The sequence below is a fragment of the Pecten maximus genome, chromosome 12, assembly GCF_902652985.1.
Source record: "Pecten maximus chromosome 12, xPecMax1.1, whole genome shotgun sequence".
In the NCBI taxonomy this organism is placed as follows: Eukaryota; Metazoa; Mollusca; class Bivalvia; order Pectinida; family Pectinidae; genus Pecten; species Pecten maximus.
The window spans coordinates 38,703,529-38,724,475 of record NC_047026.1 but is presented as its reverse complement, the minus strand read 5'-3'; the positions used below and the strand labels follow the sequence as shown (position 1 = coordinate 38,724,475).

At 36.4% G+C, this 20,947-nt stretch overlaps 1 protein-coding gene across 2 annotated transcripts; it reads right to left on the bottom strand.

The window, feature by feature from the left end:
* Positions 1 to 1,765: 1,765 nt before the first annotated feature.
* On the bottom strand, positions 1,766 to 15,034 carry LOC117338842 (arsenite methyltransferase-like). Of its 2 annotated transcripts, XM_033900200.1 has the most exons (10): positions 14,480 to 15,034; positions 13,780 to 13,969; positions 13,153 to 13,303; positions 9,660 to 9,796; positions 8,844 to 8,913; positions 5,575 to 5,656; positions 4,614 to 4,745; positions 4,302 to 4,441; positions 4,001 to 4,132; positions 1,766 to 3,491 (listed from the first exon to the last, which is right to left on the bottom strand). In XM_033900200.1, exons 2-10 carry the CDS (start codon positions 13,947 to 13,949, stop codon positions 3,399 to 3,401), a joined length of 1,107 nt encoding a protein of 368 aa, XP_033756091.1. In that variant the 5' UTR covers positions 13,950 to 13,969; positions 14,480 to 15,034; the 3' UTR covers positions 1,766 to 3,398. The 2 variants fall into 2 exon arrangements, with proteins under 2 accessions (XP_033756091.1, XP_033756094.1); XM_033900203.1 differs by lacking the exon at positions 14,480 to 15,034 and having other exon boundaries at positions 13,780 to 14,065.
* Positions 15,035 to 20,947: the final 5,913 nt, after the last annotated feature.

The following is a 20,947-nucleotide window of genomic DNA, read 5'->3' as shown; positions in this document are numbered from 1 at the left end:
TTTTCTATAGATCATTGTATGATTGTCAATTATGTAGGTCTAATGAATTCTTTAAAATGAAGGATCTTCCAGCATTACTGCTTATTTCCTGTGACGTTTTCATAATCAAAATCATATCGGTAATATCCCTTGAAATCAAGTCATTTTTTAACTGAAGTTTTTTCTACGCCTCGAGTATAGACTTATAATTGTGACACGTGTCACGTATCTGTATTCTGTACTACACGCTTATATCATACTATTGATATCTAAGATTACGGCATATGTCTTAAAGTCCATATTGATCTGTTATTGATAACCTATTTATCATTTAGATATCCAGATCTAGAGACTATGTTGTAGAGATTATGTTGTAGAGACTATGTTGTGGAGACTATGTTGTGGAGACTATGTTATAGAGACTATGTTGTAGAGACTATGTTGTAGAGACTATGTTGTAGAGACTATGTTGTGGAGACTATGTTGTAGAGACTATGTTGTAGAGACTATGTTGTGGAGACTATGTTGTAGAGACTATGTTGTAGAGACTATGTTGTAGAGACGGTGTTGTAGAGACTATGTTGTAGAGACTATGTTATAGAGACTATGTTGTAGAGACTATGTTGTAGACACTATGTTGTAGAGACTATGTTATAGAGACTATGTTGTAGAGACTATGTTGTAGAGACTATGTTGTGGAGACTATGTTGTAGAGACTATGTTGTATAGACTATGTTGTAGAGACTATGTTGTAGAGACTATGTTATAGAGACTATGTTGTAGAGACTATGTTATAGAGACTATGTTATAGAGACTATGCTATAGGAGACTATGTTGTAGAGACTATGTTGTAGAGACTATGTTGTAGAGAATATGTAGACTATGTTGTAGAGACTATGTTATAGAGACTATGTTATAGAGACTATGTTGTAGAGACTATGTTATAGAGACTATGTTGTAGAGACTATGTTATAGAGACTATGTTATAGAGACTATGCTATAGGGACTATGTTGTAGAGACTATGTTGTAGAGACTATGTAGACTATGTTGTAGAGACTATGTTATAGAGACTATGTTATAGAGACTATGTTGTAGAGACTATGTTATAGAGACTATGTTGTAGAGACTATGTTATAGAGACTATGTTGTAGAGACTGTGTTGTAGAGACTATGTTATAGAGACTATGTTGTAGAGACTATGTTGTGGAGACTATGTTATAGAGACTATGTTGTAGAGACTGTGTTGTAGAGACTATGTTATAGAGACGATGTTATAGAGACTATGTTGTAGAGATTATGTTGTAGAGACTATGTTGTAGAGACTATGTTGTGGAGACTATGTTGTAGAGACAATGTTGTAGAGACTATGTTGTGGAGACTATGTTGTGGAGACTATGTTGTGGAGACTATGTTGTAGAGACTATGTTGTGGAGACTATGTTGTAGAGACTATGTTGTGGAGACAATGTTGTGGAGACTATGTTATAGAGACTATGTTGTGGAGACTATGTTGTAGAGACTATGTTATAGAGACTATGTTATAGAGACTATGTTGTAGAGACTATGTTATAGAGACTATGTTGTAGAGACTATGTTGTAGAGACTATGTTGTAGAGACGGTGTTGTGGAGACTATGTTATAGAGACTATGTTGTAGAGACGGTGTTGTGGAGACTATGTTGTGGAGACTATGTTGTAGAGACTATGGTATAGAGACTATGTTGTAGAGACTATGTTGTAGAGACTATGTGAGACAAGGCTTGTAAACAATACAATGAGCAATTCAGTATAGGTCAACGTATTTTATTGATTTCGTTGAAGATAATCATAACTGGCATCCAAATTGAACATGATTAACAACGTTTTATCTAATGAAAAAGGCAAGAATTCTTTGCACTGCAAATATGTATCCTGAAACGGATAAACTAAATCCAGGAAGTGCTAGACTCTGTAGTTCAAACATGACGGTATTACAATATAAAGACATAAACATTGCCATTAAATTAAATCATCTTACATCTATTTTGATTATAAATGAACATACTTGGTGTGAAATAGATAATTCGCTTCCATACACCTACATTGTAGATCATGGTGACATTCTTTGAGAATGTCAAATTATTTTGAATTCTCATAAAAATGCTAAACGGTTAAAAAATGCTAAATCACATCAGAAACAAATACATAATGCTTTTTGAATAATTACTTATTATGTAGTTCGATATGAAAAATGTGACAAAAATTACATGTATATGAACATCTGGTTACATAATTATGTAGTTTGTGCCAAGAAGTGGCACTTTGTTATATTCCTCAGGGTCACTTTAATGATACTCAGTGTAAATTAGTTGATTAAGTCTTCTGGAGACATCAGCTGTAGTTTTTTCTTATGTGGTTAAAAATTATGTGATCAGTTATGATGGTACATTTGTATATAGAAATAATTGGACAAAAGCAGGCGTTATTGCACCTGACTGTCTACGACAGTGTATTGTTTGGGGACACAATGCTGGTATTGATATGTAAATATACCCTAGCATGTTGATATGGTAAGATACACTAATTATTTCCACTTGATGGCAACACGTCATTTCACACACAGGGACCGCTGCACAAAAGACACAAATGTATGGCACCTTTCAATACAGAAATAGATACAGCTGTATGGTAAATACCGAAAACATACCGAAAATACATGTTTGACTTTAGAAATAGTTACAATTGTATAGTAAATACAGAAAACTTATAAATACACGCATGACTTTAGAAATAGATAAAATTGTATGGTAAATACATGCATTGTAAATGCTGAATAAGGGTACCGTAATTTCTCTGGGACTCCATACAGTCCACCAGCAGGGTAAATGGAAATTCTCAGGGACTCCATACAGTCCACCAACAGGGTAAATGGAAATTCTCTGGGACTCCATACAGTCCACCAACAGGGTAAAGGAAATTTCCGGGGACTCCATACAGTCCACCAACAGGGTAACGGAAATTCTCTGGGACTCCATACAGTCCACCAGCAGGGTAACGGAAATTCTAGGGGACTCCATACAGTCCACCAACAGGGTAAATGGAAATTCTCAGGGACTCCATACAGTCCACCAACAGGGTAAAGGAAATTCTAGGGGACTCCATACAGTCCACCAGCAGGCAGCTTAACTGCCAGCCTCAGGGACTTACAGTTTATCTGCAGATCTTAACACCATCAAATAAACAAAGGATTGTTCAAAAGATACACAATTGTAACTACAGTGACTATCATTTCCTAACAAACCTATTTTCTGATTAATACACATATACATACATTAGAAATTTGCGATGTTTTTCATTCTAATTGATCATTAACAATAATTAATTTATTACAATTGATTAACATGTGCTGCTCCTCTAAACTAATTATTGTAGTTCCTGACTCTAACAACATTTGCTGGGTGGACAACACTGGGGTGGTGCAACCGCTTCTCCTCTCTTACTTTTCTCTTCCAGGTACACAAATGGATCTTCAGGCTGAAAACAAAAGCGCAGGAGCATTAATGAAGCAAAAGTCATCATCCATTATTTGGTAAAATCACCATGACAACATTACTATCACACATTTAAGGCAATAGTGTGTCATTTGTGGACAGGAAGCAGAAAGAGATTTTAATGAAGTTAAGGAAAATAACTGAACTCTAGAATATAGCTGGGAATAGATGCAATTGTATACATATCGCTTTGCTAAGCAAATAAAGAAGAGATAATCAAATATCTGCAGTGATTCACACGACTCACATTTACCATATACTTCTGGTAACAATCACTATGGAAGTAAATATAGATAGGTATGGATGACAACTTCTCTCAGAAATCACAAGTAAACAAAGAGGTTCAATTGGCTTGTATTGATCAGCTGTTCTTTAGAGCATGAATTTTGTTATACAATATATTTTATATTAGACTGATGTAAACCTCTTTTTACACACTGTAACTGAAACGGACAACATATAAGAAAATGGTTAATTGAATTCATGATTTACCTTGGAGTCTACACAACTGTCAGATGTGCCACAAGATTTCTTGACTGGTGGTTGGAAATCAAACTCTTCACAAAACCTGGAAGACTTGAGGGCTGTTGCTATGGTACCGTCTACAGAGTTGATATCATTGGTCTTATATGTAATAATAAATATCAATAATTAATGTAAGTTTTTCTTCATTTCAGAATATTTTATTGTATAGACATCAAATACAACAGTCTTCATAAAACATACAGTATTTATTCAACAGTTTTCATAAAACAAACAGTATTTATAAAACAGTATTTACACACTATCTTACCTTAAGTTTAGTTTTGTAGTCAAAGGTGAACTCCTCCTCATACCCAGGTATGTCTCCATTATATATCACCTGGGTAGCCTCACACTTTTTGGTCGGCAGTTTAAACAAGCGATAGGTCACCGATGCAAATTTTGCATCCCCTGTACCAATAACAATGATATTAACAGAACATCGATAAATCTAAAATTATTATTTCTCCTAATCCATCTATATGTCCACATCCATTTCCATATCTTGTTTAACTTGTAACCACACTTCTCAATCTTATCCAATTTGTTTTTTACATTTTATAGATTATCAAATGATACTGACCTAAAACTGCCTTAAAATCCTCTCGGTCCACAGGGACTGGAGTAACACTGACCATATAGGGCTTACTGAAGCCTATCTCACTAGCCAGGGTATGGAGTTCCTTCCACCACAGAGCTCCCGCAATGCACTCACCTGTTCAGAATAAAGCAAAACCAAAATGTCTCTATTTCACCTATGGAGCTTGATCTGCCTCTACAACTCCACTGGAGCCAGACATTCCTTTTATTGTAATATAGGAGTGGAAAAATGCACGGCCAGACCGGGGTGCGAACCCGGGACCTCCGAACACTAGTCGGATGCTCTACCGATTGAGCTACCTGCGGATGATCGACCCGGTCCAGTTCCGCTACATTATCATAAAATTGAATCTTCTTCACCAGATATAATGCTACCAACTACATTTGAACAAAATCCAATTATATACAAGAGAAGGACCTCTAATGATGTTTTTCAAGGCGCCATACGTCAACACACATGGGGCCAGATCCTCCATTTAAGCAACATCAAGACTCTTTCAAAATATTTTGCTAGACTAAATTTGATCAATATCCATCAAGCCTCAATTAGGCCAGGGCCAATTCTCTCATTTGATAGAGACCCTATTTTTATACAACACAGGGTCTCCTTCACCCTATATATATATCCTTAATCAAATATGGTTAAAATTCCTCTAACCATTTTGAATAATTTGGTATACATTATATGTAATATGCCGGGGGTGGTGGTGGTGGGGGGGGGGGGGGGGCAAGACCCACAAGACCCACCATTTACACTAATATAAAATCATTCCCCATTTCACCATTAAGGATTCATCTGTCCAACTGTCCAAATTAAGGCAAAATGCCTTAACTTCCAACGGAAGAAAAACAAAAGGATATTTAATAAAGTTTTACCACCATAGTATTATGAGAAACTTCCCTCTTACAGCCTTCCAAATAATGGCAGTAGCAGATATACGTACCCCATAATACTTTATGTTTGCGTACAGATTCTTCTAAAGTTCGATCAGCATAAACATCACTGAAGTAGAGCTCACCACCTTCCTGAAAGCACAAAATCAAACAGGAAGATTATATCACTTAATGCTGTTTTGCTGTATGGGTTTATTCTAGAGCTTAGTGTATACAGATGTAATAACATTATTTCTCTCATCCCTACCGGTATCATACTGGTCTGTCCAGGTAAATACACCCATGCTTGCTGTGTGTGTATTACCTCGCTTCCGGTGTAGGATAGCCACGCGCGCGCAATGATACAAAAGTAGGTCGCTGAACCGAAAGTAGATCTATCTATTAAACATTTGAACAATACATTGAATTAAGATATGTAATCAGATAATAATTTTTTTTTATTTGTGATATAAATTATGTAAAAAAAACACGTTCTTTTATTGTTTTTTATTAATAAAACATGGAACTATATTTTCACGCGAAAGGACACACTAGCTTGGCCGACATCAAGTGATTTGGCTTCGCTTGCAATGACAGGGCTGCTGAAACAACGTTACACTGTGGAAATGAACGGTTTCCTTCGTTTTTAGAACAGCAAACGTTGTTTGCATATATGGGGTATGGTAAATCGATTGGCGCTGTTCTTTTTTTATTATATGCAGTAGAAAAAAAGTTTGGATTGAGAAAAAATGGCGTCTATCTGAGAAAGCTATCGACAGCATAGGTGTCAACCATCCCGGATTACGCGGGAAGTGCCCGGAAAATCATTAAAATTTCCCCGAAATCCCGATTTGGTACATTTCCCGAATCGGGGTTAAATTTCTCCCGGATTTGAGCAGTCTTCCCTCATAAAACCCCGGAAATCTCAGACACTTCGACCCTGTAAACAAAACACCCCTTCCACCTGTGTAGCTGCCCTGGCCTGGGGCTTGGTGAGAGAGGGGAGTCGGTCACTGGTCACCATTACTCCAATAATATTAGAGGTTTACACGACAGGAAACTTTTGACAGGCTGTCATGTAACCTCTAATCACCACCGCACATAAAACCTGTTGCTGTGACCCACCTAATTAAAGTCGTTTAAAAGTTATCTATACTCACATTTCATATGATCTGACCTACCTTATTCTATTTATCTATCATAAATACACAAAGTCAATCAACGTGTGTCCATATCTATATCCAAGATTAGTGATTATTAGCCTCTTTTGTCGTTTAAGCGTAGGTCCCATTTGTATATACCGCCATACTTGTTTTTATTGTGACCTCTCGAGGTTATTTCCGGTTTATCCAAATATGGAGTTGTAATAGACAAAACAAACGAAACGCTGTGAAAATATTGCGCTACGTTTTCCGTTTTATTTGCATTCCGTATTTTATAATAACCGGAACAGCAAAGTTGTTTTAGTGACCCATATTTAACACAGTAGGTTGCAAGTGAATTATTGTGGATATAATTATATTAAAGAGGTGTCCATCAACAGTTTGTGCATAAATGGATTGATACTTCATCAACAAGTAAGCGTACACATATTTGTTAACATGAATTATCGTTTTAGATGGTTTATGACACTTTTCCGTCGCGCCCTAGAATCAGGGCGCTGGCAGCTACAAGAAAAACACGCTGAGGGGATATGAGGTCGCAATATCCACCAATGTAATCAGGTGGAATAAGACCTCATATACGTATAGGAGTATGGTCACCATATGCGTGTCTGCCGACTGGTGTATACATGATAACCCATGTGGCTTCATTTGACATGGTCAGTTAATTTTGTGATTACAACTAGGATACATCACTTCAAGAACAAACACTGATACTATCTGTCAACAAGATTTACTCACATGAAAGCCAATAATACCTTTCTTAATCGTAGCTGTCAGTACCAGCGTTTGTACTGCCGCCATCTTTAATTGGTCAATACTAATATAAAGTGTAAACTGTCACAAAAATCCGGATTTCAATTTGGGTCAGAAAAAAATAAAAAGACTTTTTAAGAAGTTTGATTTATGTCATAATAGAACTACACTAGTAAAACAAAAATTAATAAATTACTGTGTAATTATTATTATTTGGGAAAGGAGGGGAGATAATTTGATAAATACATTTAGAAATATTTCTGAACAAAATAATAAAAAAAAATCAGGAGATAAGTAGTTGCTTTGTATACTGGTTGCAAATTTCAAGTGACTACATCATTAATAATATAATTCACTAAATACAGGTTTTTTTTTAATTATTATTATTCTTTAAAATTAACCATTGTTGTCAAATTTAAATATCAAAATGTATAGCCCGAGGTTTTTTTATTTACACCTGCGCAAGCCCATGAGGAACATCACCTAAAGTAACAAAAATGTCACGATTTTTTTCACGCACTTTCTCCCTCATTTTGGATGTGGAATGAGGGAGCTCTCCCTCATTGGAGGTTCAGAGGTTGACATGTATGCGACAGATAGTGCCTATTTTTGCATATTTTAGGTTGGGGAATGAGAGAAAAATACTCAATCATATGTGGTTCATGTAGGATAGGGATATTTCACCCTATGGGTCACAAAATGTGGTAAAACAGGTACAGAGTGTTAAACTTTATAATTTGTGATCATGGACATAACAGTCATCCTTCAATAACAACTGTTTTTTAAAGGGACAATCAGTAAAAAGACCAAGATACAAACAATTTAAACACTGTTTTGATGAATTTAGTTTCCAAAGTTGATTTTAAACCTTTTTTTATTTCTAATAAAAATAGATATGAAACAATTAAGGTATCGCTGAATGGTACCCCCTTGTGATATACAATGTACATGTATGTAGTGACATTGTTACCTTCTGATTAAAATTAATTGAAATAAAACATTTCTGATAAAAAAAAACAACATGTGAAGTTTGCGCTGGATCTGCAGTCTACATGAACTTGAGTTATTGTCCAGGAATGGTGATGTGAATGATCGATAGACAGAAGGATGAATTAAAGGAAGAATGGACAGACACTGTCATTACAATATCCACTTCCTATCTTTGATTGGGAGAATTATAAATATCAGATGACTTCTACATTCTATACTATTTTAGCAGGTCGTCTAATGGAAAATATCTTGTTGACCAGATGAAATTTGTTGCTTTTACGATTTACTTGAATATTGAATGGCTTTTAGACATAGCTAATAATGTATTTATCAGTGCTAGGATGTTGAATGGTTTATGGCATGTAATTTGGAAAAACATAGAATGCTATACATGTATGTAATTGTTTCCAGGAGAGGTACATCAAGATTACCTTGAGGACGTTGTAGGATTCCTGTAGAACCGCCCTCTTATCTGGGGACAGGTTTACCACACAGTTGGAGCTGGAAAATAAACACCAATTTATAAAATGTTATCACACAAACAAATAAACACCAATTTATAAAATGTTAACACACACAAACAAATAAACAACAATTTATAAAATGTTAACACACACAAACAAATAAACAACAATTTATAAAATGTTAACACACACAAACAAATAAACACCAATTTATAAAATGTTAACACACACAAACAAACAAATAAACACCAATTTATAAAATGTTAACACACAAACAAATAAACAACAATTTATAAAATGTTAACACACACAAACAAATAAACACCAATTTATAAAATGTTAACACACAAACAAATAAACAACAATTTATAAAATGTTAACACACACAAACAAATAAACAACAATTTATAAAATGTTAACACACACAAACAAATAAACAACAATTTATAAAATGTTAACACATATAACAAGTGCTTGCATGGTCCTGTGAACATCAGTGTAGTCCACACTTTGTCAAACAACAATACTCATCTACATGTATATTAAAACAACACTCTTAAAGTTTACAATGGCAATAGCTGACACATAAGTTACATCAATATACACAGTCATGTCCATATATCTTTGTAGTTCCACACACAAAAATATATTACACGCTGTCTTACCATATCAACTAAGACTAAAATATGTTCGATAGGTCTTACCATATAAGCTAAGACTAAAATACATTACACAGGATTTTACCATATACATAAGCTATTAAGTAATACGAGGCATACTCACATGATGATGTCATAGTTGTTTGATGGCAGTCCTGCTTCTGTGAGTTTCTCTATATAACCCTTCACAAAGTCAATGTTTGGTTTTGTGTACCCAAACTTCTTGGTGTGGTATCCGATGTGTTCACGCGCAACATTAATCTGTTCATTGAGCAAAAGATAAATGATTGGAGACTACAGCAAAACATATAATCACTGTATCTTATGTATCTCTATATCTTATAATCTCTCTACAACCTATAGATAATCTCCCTCCAGCCTATATATAATCTCTCTACAGCCTATAGATAATCTTTCTACAACCTATACAGCTAATCTTTCTACAACCTATAGATAATTCCTCTACAGCCTATAGATAATCCCTCTACAGCCTATAGATAATCTCCCTCCAGCCTATAGATAATCCCTCTACAGCCTGTAGATAATCCCTCTACAGCCTATAGATAATCTCTCTACAGTCTATAGATAATCCCTCTACAGCTTATAGATAATCCCTCTACAGCCTATAGATAATCTCCCTCCAGCCTATAGATAATCCCTCTACAGCCTGTAGATAATCCCTCTTCAGCCTATAGATAATCTCCCTCCAGCCTATAGATAAACTCTCTACAGCCTATAGATACTCCCTCTTCAGCCTATAGATAATCTCTCTACAGCCTATAGATAATCTCTCTTCAGCCTATAGATACTCCCTCTTCAGCCTATAGATAATCACTCTACAGCCTATAGACAATCCCTCTACAGCCTATAGATAATCTCTCTACAGCCTATAGATACTCCTTCTTCAGCCTATAGATAATCACTCTACAGCCTATAGATAATCCATCTACAGCCTATAGATAATATCCCTCCAGCCTATAGATAATCCCTCTACCTTCCTATAGATAATCCCTCTACCTTCCTATAGATAATCTCCCTCTAGCCTATAGATAATCTTTCTACAACCTATAGATCATCTCTCTATAGCCTTGACATTAAATACTCTCTCAACATCCTATAGATAATCTCCGAAGAGCCCATACATTGAAAACTCTATCCACAGCCTAGAGATAATCTGTCTTCAGCCTATAGATAATATATCTTTATATACATGTACATGTTTATATAATCTCCCAAGAGTTTATAGCAAATCTCTCTACAGCTGTTAGATATTCTCTCTACAACACATGTAATCCCCTAAGAGTCTATAAATAATCTCTCTGGAGCATATAGATAAACCCTCTACAGCCTATAGATAATCCCTCTACAACCTAAAGATAATCCCTCTACAGCCTATAGATAATCCCTCTACAGTCTCTAGATAATCTCTCTACAGCCTATAGATAATCTCTCTACAGCCTATAGATAATCCCTCTACAGCCTATAGATAATCTCTCTGGCAGCCTATAGATAAACCCTCTACAGCCTATAGATAATCCCTCTACAACCTAAAGATAATCCCTCTACCTTCCTATAGATAATCTCTATACAGCCTATAGATAATCTCTCTACAGCCGATAGATAATCCCACTACAGCCTAAAGATAATCTCTCTACAGCCAATAGATAATCTCTCTACAGCCTATATATAATCTCTAAATAGTCTATAAATAATCTGACTGCAGCATATAGATAATTTCTCTACAGCCTATATATAATATCTCTACAGCCGATAGATAATCTCTCTACAGCCGATAGATAATCCCACTACAACCTAAAGATGATCTCTCTACAGCCTATAGATAATCTCTCTACAGCCTATAGATAATCTCTCTACAGCCAATAGATAATCTCTCTACAGCCTATATATAATATCTCTACAGCCTATAGACAATCCCACTACAACCTAAAGATAATCTCTCTACAGCCTATAGATAATCTCTCTACAGCCTATATATAATCTCTAAACAGTCTATAAATAATCTAACTGCAGCATATAGATAATTTCTCTACAGCCTATATATAATATCTCTACAGCCTATAGATAATCTCTCTACAGCCTATATATAATCCCACTACAGCCTATAGATAATCCCTCTACAGCCTATAGATAATCCTTCTACAGCCTACAGATAATCTCTCTACAGCCTACAGATAATCTCTCTACAGCATATAGATAATCCCTCTACAGGCTATAGATAATCTCTCTACAGCCTATACACAATCCCACTACAACCTAAAGATAATATCTCTACAGCCTATAGATAATCTCTCTACAGCCTATAGATACTCCCTCTTCAGCCTATAGATACTCCCTCTTCAGCCTATAGATAATCACTCTACAGCCTATATATAATCTCTCTACAGCCTATAGATAATCTCTAAACAGTCTATAAATAATCTAACTGCAGCATATAGATAATTTCTCTACAGCCTATAGATAATATCTCTACAGCCTATAGATAATCTCTCTACAGCCTATATATAATCCCTCTACAGCCTATAGATAATCTCTCTACAGCCAATAGAAAATATCTCTACAGCCTATAGATAATCTCTAAACAGTCTATAAATAATCTAACTGCAGCATATAGATAATTTCTCTACAGCCTATAGATAATCTCTCTACAGCCAATAGATAATCTCTCTACAGCCTATAGATAATCCCTGTACAGCCTATAGATAATCCCTCTACAGCCTATAGATAATTTCTCTACAGCCTATAGATAATCTCTATACAGCCTATATATAATCCCTCTACAGCCTATAGATAATCTCTCTACAGCCTATAGATAATCTCTCTACAGCCTATAGATAATCCCTCTACAGCCTATAGATAATCTCTCTTCAGCCTATAGATACTCCCTCTTCAGCCTATAGATAATCACTCTACAACCTATAGATAATCCCTCTACAGCCTATAGATAATCTCTCTACAGCCTATAGATAATCACTCTACAGCCTATAGATAATCACTCTACAGCCTATAGATACTCCCTCTACAGCCTAAAGATAATCTCTCTACAGCCTATAGATAATCCCTCTACAGCCGATAGATAATCCCTCTACAGCTTATAGATAATCCCTCTACAGCCTATAGATAATCTCTCTACAGCCTATAGATAATCCCTCTACAGCCTATAGATAATCCCTCTACAGCCTATAGATACTCCCTCTTCAGCCTATAGATAATCACTCTACAGCCTATAGATAATCCATCTACAGCCTATATATAATCCCTCTATAGCCTTTAGATAATCCCTGTACAGCCTATACATAATCCCAGAACAAATTTTATTGAATTGTCCAACATGTTATAGCTGACAAGATTTTAAACTTTTTCTGATGATGACAATGAAACAGATTTTTCATTGCCCATAATCAATATTCCACATTTGTTCCTTAAAAATAACACCTACTAACATAATAAAACACAGAATAAATATTCCATTTTCTAGAAAATGTCAGACCGATCCAAGGTATGTGATATCATCACATAGTTGTGCACACAGAATACAGTATGATAGACATATGATATAACCTTAAGTGATTTTTGTTTCAGATTTATAAATTGATTACCTGTTCATCAGTCATATCTACGCCAGTCACATGACCTGTGGGGCCAACCAACTTGCTGAGGGCGAAGCAATCACGTCCACTGCCACTGCCAAGGTCCAAAATCTTCATCCCTTCAAGTTTCTCTGGGATAACCAGCCCACATCCATAGTACCTTGTTACAACAAAACATATTTACACATTATTGCTTGCTGTTGACAGCACTATGGTCTCATACAGTGATGTTGAGGGAGTCGGCAGAGCTGGAGGTGTTACTATACTATCTCAAGACAGCACTATCAGACCCGGCTAGGGTACTACAGTACTATCAGACCCGGGTAGAGTACTACAGTACTATCAGACCCGGCTAGGGTACTCTAGGGTACTACAGTACTATCAGACCCGGCTAGGGTACTATTACAGGTATATCTGGAGATAACGGCCAACCATCTGACGATGGTGGTCTAGAAATCTGATAACTAAAATTTTAGCAGTAGCCTTAAATTTAAAATATTGATTTTCTATATTTCTAAATTGTCCCCTGCACCACCTTTGTAAGGCCCCACCCCCAATCCTACCACAATTCTATAACCTAAGTCCTTAGGGACAGATAGAATTACAATATAACTACATGTATTACAATATACTTACTTTGAAGCAACAACTTCATGAACAAGTTCAATGGCCTCTTTCACGGGTCTAGTGATCTTTCTTCCTGGAGCCACGCAAGCCTGAGTCTGAAGATCATCCACAGTCTGAAGTCTCTTTCCGTAATATTCCTTGACACTGTCGCGAACCTCAGCATCTGTTGTGGAAGCCATATTATTGTTGATGTGGAATTCTGAAAAAATGTATTAAAACATTATGAACATGGAACCAAATTAAATGCAGGATATCCATTTACTTGCATATATATGTATTCATTTACAAAAGTCTACAAATCTTCACTTAGAAATGTATACATTTACGTCCCCGAGTACAGGTACAATGTACAGTACTGGGATCTGGTCCGCGTTCGGGTGCGGCGTACACTCCGCAGTCTCACAATGCCAATATAACGATAATAGACAGATAAGTGATAAAACAAGCTATCAGTATTGCACTTGTTCTATTTTTTACCCTCGTACGTAACAGAAACGTGTACCCCTTGTATTAAACGATAAGGCAAGACTTAACGTTACAGTTTTGTATTTCGTTCTTTTCGATTAGCATAGGAAATAACCGCATCATTAGGTTATATATTACATGCCAGCCACCCGTACGGTGATTTACACCAAACTGATTAACTGATTGCTAAATAATAATAACACACGTGATAAAAAACGATTTGGCATTTAACAATGTAGCTTACCTGATAGCCTAGATGTGCGCAATATCACATGGGTCAAGAAAGATTCTCGCTGCGTCGAACAGAAAAGGTCCTGTGGGCCGGTATAAAAAGGGTCCCCGTGATTTCGTGTACGCCGCACCCGGTCCCGGACCCGATCCCCGTACCAGGAATATAGATATTAATTTTTTTCTCAACAACGACTTAATGAATAAATCTCATGTTTTTCTTGTAAATCCAGATTTATATTTCCAAAATCTGACATTTAAAATAAAATGGAAATAATACCTACAACTTTAGTAATCGTCGATTTACATTTTTCAGGGTGTGATTTTGTGTACGCCGCACTCAACCGTGAAAAATTACGGTTTTTGGCTGTTTATTCGTAAACAAGGGTTTATTTTTATGATATTTTCGATTCCATACTTCAAGTAAACCTAGTTGTTGATACAAATATAAGTTTTGATTACAAATACTACTTATTTCATTTCAAATCTTGCCTTTTTTGAGATCGCGGCGATGATCACGGGGGTTTTTGTTTACGCCCGGTCCCGTACCAAGGGCAGACTACTCCCGATCCACCGTGCTAGGACTACTGGTTTATGAGTAGCGTGTATTGCTGTATACATATACCAAATGTTATATGGGAACCTGTCTTATGAATGTTAATGTCTTATTCTAAAATGTGTAGAACCTTCAGCCATCCTATAAAGAATGTTACCGAGCTCTGCGACGAGGACGCAGTTCTACAAAGAGCCCATTTGTTTTACCTACCTGCCTACCTACCTACGACCTACCTACCTAATCTAACCTAACCTACCTAACCTAACCTAACCTAACCTAACCTAACCTAACCTAACTACCTACCTACCTACCTACCTACCTACACTGTACCTACCTACTTGCCTAGGAACATTTACTGCAATGCCAAACAAAACTATCCCTTGAAAAATGTAAACCTGACTTATCACTGACACATCTATTATGAAACCATCTGTTACAGCCAGCGTCACAAGTGACCATATCGTCAAATACATTAGAAAGGTGACATCCCTCGGATTCACAATCCATAAAAATATCAAAGGATAAAGTTTGAGAATTCTTCTTTTTCCTATATTTACTGATTTTTTTCCTTGGAAATTTTGAAAATCTACCATTTGAAATGCATTCAACAAGATGACGTCTCATACAATCAGTATCGAATTCTAAATCCTCATTCCCGTTAAACCCATTAAAGCAAAATTCTACTAGGTTAGCAATAGCGAAAATTCCACAGTCAACCCCATTTGTCTGCTGATGTACGTTAGGTAAAATCGTTTTTAAAAGTTTCCTATTTTCCCCATAAGCTGATGATACCTGCATTTCTAAAGAAGCTGACAAATGACCCTTATGTTTAGTATTACCTATCAAACTATCAAGTATATATACTTCGCTCCCATCTACCTCTTTTACTGATACTACCCAATGGTCCTCACCTGTATGATGGATTTGTGCTGCTGCTGCTGTAGTTGGTTCCATTCGCAATGCATAATCCCACTTACCGTTTTTCAAAACTGGTGCGTACCCTGTATCTTGCATACCGTTTATGTGGGGAAACTGTTTTTTCATAATGTCTTGAACGTAGCACATGGTATTTCCACAGATCTTTTTATCCATTAAAATATCATTTTTTTCTTTAAAACTTATGGTACTCTTACCGTTATCCATCCAGATACGCTTTGTTTCGACTGGCTTACAAAGTGACGGTCTATCATCTGAAAGATCCACTAAAATATCGCTTACCTTTGATTTGTGTCTCTTTGGCAAAGAAAGTCTTCTTCTGTTAGATTGTATCTTAGGACTAGCGTTCACAACAGACTCGGTTATACTTACAGGCTCATCACTCCGGGTATCTTCTACCGACTGTCTCATACTTACTTCTTTTGAACGATCTTCTGTCTCTTCTATGATATTTGATAATAATAAATATTAATTTTTTTTTCTCGCTTTTTCACTTTTGTAATTTTCTCGAAATCTTTCACTAACATCACAAAAACATCGTCCGATATAATTGATTACTAATGTATCTAGACTAAAAGTCATGTATAAATATCTGGTATTACACAATACACGCTACTCATAAACCAGTAGTCCTAGCACAGTGGATCGGGAGTAGTCTGCCCTTGGTACGGGACCGGGCGTAAACAAAAACCCCCGTGATCATCGCCGCGATCTCAAAAAAGGCAAGATTTGAAATGAAATAAGTAGTATTTGTAATCAAAACTTATATTTGTATCAACAACTAGGTTTACTTGAAGTATGGAATCGAAAATATCATAAAAATAAACCCTTGTTTACGAATAAACAGCCAAAAACCGTAATTTTTCACGGTTGAGTGCGGCGTACACAAAATCACACCCTGAAAAATGTAAATCGACGATTACTAAAGTTGTAGGTATTATTTCCATTTTATTTTAAATGTCAGATTTTGGAAATATAAATCTGGATTTACAAGAAAAACATGAGATTTATTCATTAAGTCGTTGTTGAGAAAAAAAATAACATCAATATTCCTGGTACGGGGATCGGGTCCGGGACCGGGTGCGGCGTACACAAAATCACGGGGACCTATAAAAAGTGTCCAATGGTTAATAATGTAAGCCTGATGAATACCAACGCAGTCATTTTTAAAAACGAAAGTAGAATCGACCGGCCTTGTTAGCTACAGGCTATAGCTAGGTTCCTACTAGACTGGCCACATGTCTCTAGAATATCAAAATTATAAATCAAAGTGAGATATGATTTTGGTCTTGAGGATATGTCTGAATCTAGAGACGGTTTAGAAGTTTCAAACTAAGGTGAGATAATCTAGTATTTATTAGGATTTATTAGGATTTATTAGGATAGTTAATGGATGCAGGCTGGAAGCCTCTGTATCCATATCAACAATATTGTTGTGGGTTCGAGTGGTGTAACATGTCAGGAATGAGTTATCATATCTGTATGACGATGTTGTCAGACAGAACAGCAACGACAGGAATAAACGTCTGTATTGCTCCGAGGTCTAACCGATAACTGAGGGCTAAAACATAGGTAATATAAAGGCACGAGGCCTTCCGGAGGATAACTACCCGGAATCCTCGGAACCGTACCTAAAATACAATGCTGTTCCACAACATTCCTCCCCGTTTACTAAGAGTGCGATACGTTATAAAAGACAAAAGGTCAGCATGAATTCCATACAATAAAACTACAGTACTAAATGGTAAAGTATACTTGCACTCTGATGAGGTTACTGAGAGGTGACCATAGCAGATGATAACATCGTGTCGTTTTTAAATTGTATATAAAAACTATGATTCATCACAGCTAAACTCTTAAAAAACAGCTAGTAACAGTAGTCCAAGTAATGTTATCAAACCTACAAAATATGTGTTTGTTATAAAACTTGGAACTTGATCACAATACTTGTATCTTAAAATGGAAATGTAACTAAAATATCAGATTTTCTAAAACCGGGACTATGTACATGTACAGCAAGTTCCCACCGGTCCTGTTTTTGAAACCTAGTACACAGTTGTGTACTGCATTGTAACTATTGTACATGGCGGGTACTACTGGAATATATAGAATTGGCATTGGTGGAGGAGGCAGTGTGGTTGGTACATGTACTTGATAGGGAACATATGGAGGTGGCGATGAAAGTGGTTGAGGTGGAAAGCCCGGTACACCTTGATGAGGGATATATGGCGGTGGTGGTAGAGGAAAGGAGCTGGTATTAGGAGGAGAATGATGCTGATGTAGATGTTGACGAGTTAGATGTTGGTGCCGCTTTTGACGATACTCATGCCGAGTTTGGCGCACATCACACAGGTTACTTGGCAAATTCATCTGGATCTTCTTTTTCCTGTGGACTCTTCTTCTCCTCTTTCTTTTTTTCTTTACTTTCATGGCATTGTCCAAAGCGTTCTCAATACTTTGTATGTTGTTGTTCTGTGTCTGAATAGATTCATCTTCCCTTCGCACCTTTACTTCGACTATCTCATCTTTGTGTTCCCCTGTGGTGTCTTTCTCGCTCTCGCTGCCTGTCCCAGTTGGTACACTTAAGCTTTCTCTCAACAACCTATACTCTTGAACGATTGCCATCGCCTCTTCTAATGATTTGGCCAATTCGTTGTCTACACCTGTATAGTAGTCTTCCTCTTCCATCACAGTTTTGAGGAACATGTCTATAGCTGTACGTTTGATGATATCCTCCCCACACTTCCAATATACAGCTGTAGCTAAATTTGTGATCCTATCAGCGTAACCATCAAGTGATTCACTGGAATCTTTTGAAACAAGGTACAGCTCTTTCCTACATATAGTCACAAGCTCATCATAACTTAACGAATGCATATTTACAACGATAATCAGTGTACCAAGTTATACTACAGACAACAATGAACATTTACAGTACAGTATAAGAACTCAGATAAATATGTACACAAGAGTATCCGACATTGCACAATATCTGATTACAATAATGAAAAAAGACTAACAATTTACAATACAAGCACATGTATCAGAATACTTCACTCGTTAGAAAATCCGACATTGTACGATATCCGATGATGTGTCTTAATATGAACAAATTTAAGTACAGAGAAAACATGTCAAGAGTTATCGCTGGGCACAAAGTCACATATAATCATACTACTTTTGCATAACGGCTGATGAGATTACCTCACCTAACCACATACACAAAAGTTAAATATGTATTGAATCCAAATATGGCGTCTCGTTCCGTCCGTGAACATGTATTGAATTCAGATAATGGCGCTTCGTTCCGTCCGTGAACACAATTTAAGTGTATTTGATGTATGAATTGAACAACATAGTATCAGCTTCCTCCCCGCCTAAAAAATGCAGGCGAAAATGTATCATACAAAAAGTAAGCCGACACAGCAAAGTGTACAAAATAATTTTAAAAAATCACAGAAAAAATGTTTAGAATACCTGTGTGACAAAAATGGATTAAATAATCCAATGTGATGTAGTTAATATTCACAAAAAAGCAACTTCAGTAGACAACCAGCGTTAGCATCCGAGTCGACAATAAAGCTAGCTGAAACAAGAAGTTCTTTTGAAAAATGTATAAAATATGTATACTAAATGACACAGGTAAACTGTACAATGAAATGAATAATAAATGCACAGAGTAAAGTGACCATTCAATTCAAACAAGTGGCAGGGCATCGGCTAGTACCAACGAGTGATTAGCCAGTGAAAACAGCTCACGTACCGAACCACAGGTAAACTGATCAGGTATAGGTCCTATGCGTACACAAAGGAATTTGTACAATCTACATTATTCTCAAAAAATCAAAACTGAAAAATTATACAAAGTAATAACAATGGTCACAAAAGGACATTTCAACCGGAAACAGAACTGTACAAAGCCGGGAAACATAAAAAATGTGCATACTGCAAAAAGCTAATGGGAAAACTAAACAATGATTCCCACAAAAACGTATACAAAATCTATCACATCTCACTCGATTTCCGAGGGTTCAGGCATATGAAATCCCGATTCTGACACCAATGTTGTGGAATCGAGTGGTGTAACATGTCAGGAATGAGTTATCATATCTGTATGACGATGTTGTCAGACAGAACAGCAACGACAGGAATAAACGTCTGTATTGCTCCGAGGTCTAACCGATAACTGAGGGCTAAAACATAGGTAATATAAAGGCACGAGGCCTTCCGGAGGATAACTACCCGGAATCCTCGGAACCGTACCTCTCGTCCTACTAGAACTGTCCATTTGGAAAAAGTTCTCAGTTACTCTATAATCATAAAGTTTTTTAACTATTTTAAAAAAACATTGATAATGTCCCCTCTAGTTCTCCGATGTTGTAAAGATTTAGTCTTTCTAGGCGTTCCACATATGTAAGGTTTTTGAGTCCCGGAATAAGTTTTGATGCCCTTCTTTGAACGTTCTCGATCAGGTCGATATCTGCTACTCGATATGGGTTCCATACACTTGCCGCGTATTCCAGGTGTGGTCTGACGAGAGCTTTAAATAATAACTTGAACATTGACTCATCAAGATATACAAACGATCTTCGTATCAGCCCAACTATGCTGTTCGCTTTGTTTACAATGTTATGCAGATGAGTTTTGAAATTCAGGTCCTCATCGATGGTAACCCCAATGTCCTTTTCGTGTGTGATGTTTTCCAGCTGAATCCTCTCTCCTTCCTGTCCATTCATATAGTAATGTCTTTTCTTGGAAGCTTTTATTGATATTACTTCACATTTGTTGGAGTGGAATTTGAGTAACCATTTGTTCGACCAAATTTGGAGTTTATCCAGGTCCTCCTGGAGGATTCTCACATCTTCATCGTTCCTAATCCGTCTGTATAACTTTGTGTCATCTGCAAATTATTACAATCTGACAAAAAACTTAGGGGCTGTTGGCCAGTCTAGGCGCCTACATTGTACGTACATATTTTGACGGACTTCGGGA

Bases quoted from the DNA above. Each gene is read 5' to 3' on its own strand.
- LOC117338842 (XM_033900200.1), bottom strand. From the start codon at position 13,949: ATGGCTTCCACAACAGATGCTGAGGTTCGCGACAGTGTCAAGGAATAT. The intron at 8,914-9,659 runs GTGAGTATGCCT...TTTATTTTCCAG, and splicing joins AACAACTATGACATCATCAT to CTCCAACTGTGTGGTAAACC. The intron at 4,442-4,613 runs GTCAGTATCATT...TTATTGGTACAG, and splicing joins GGATTTTAAGGCAGTTTTAG to GGGATGCAAAATTTGCATCG.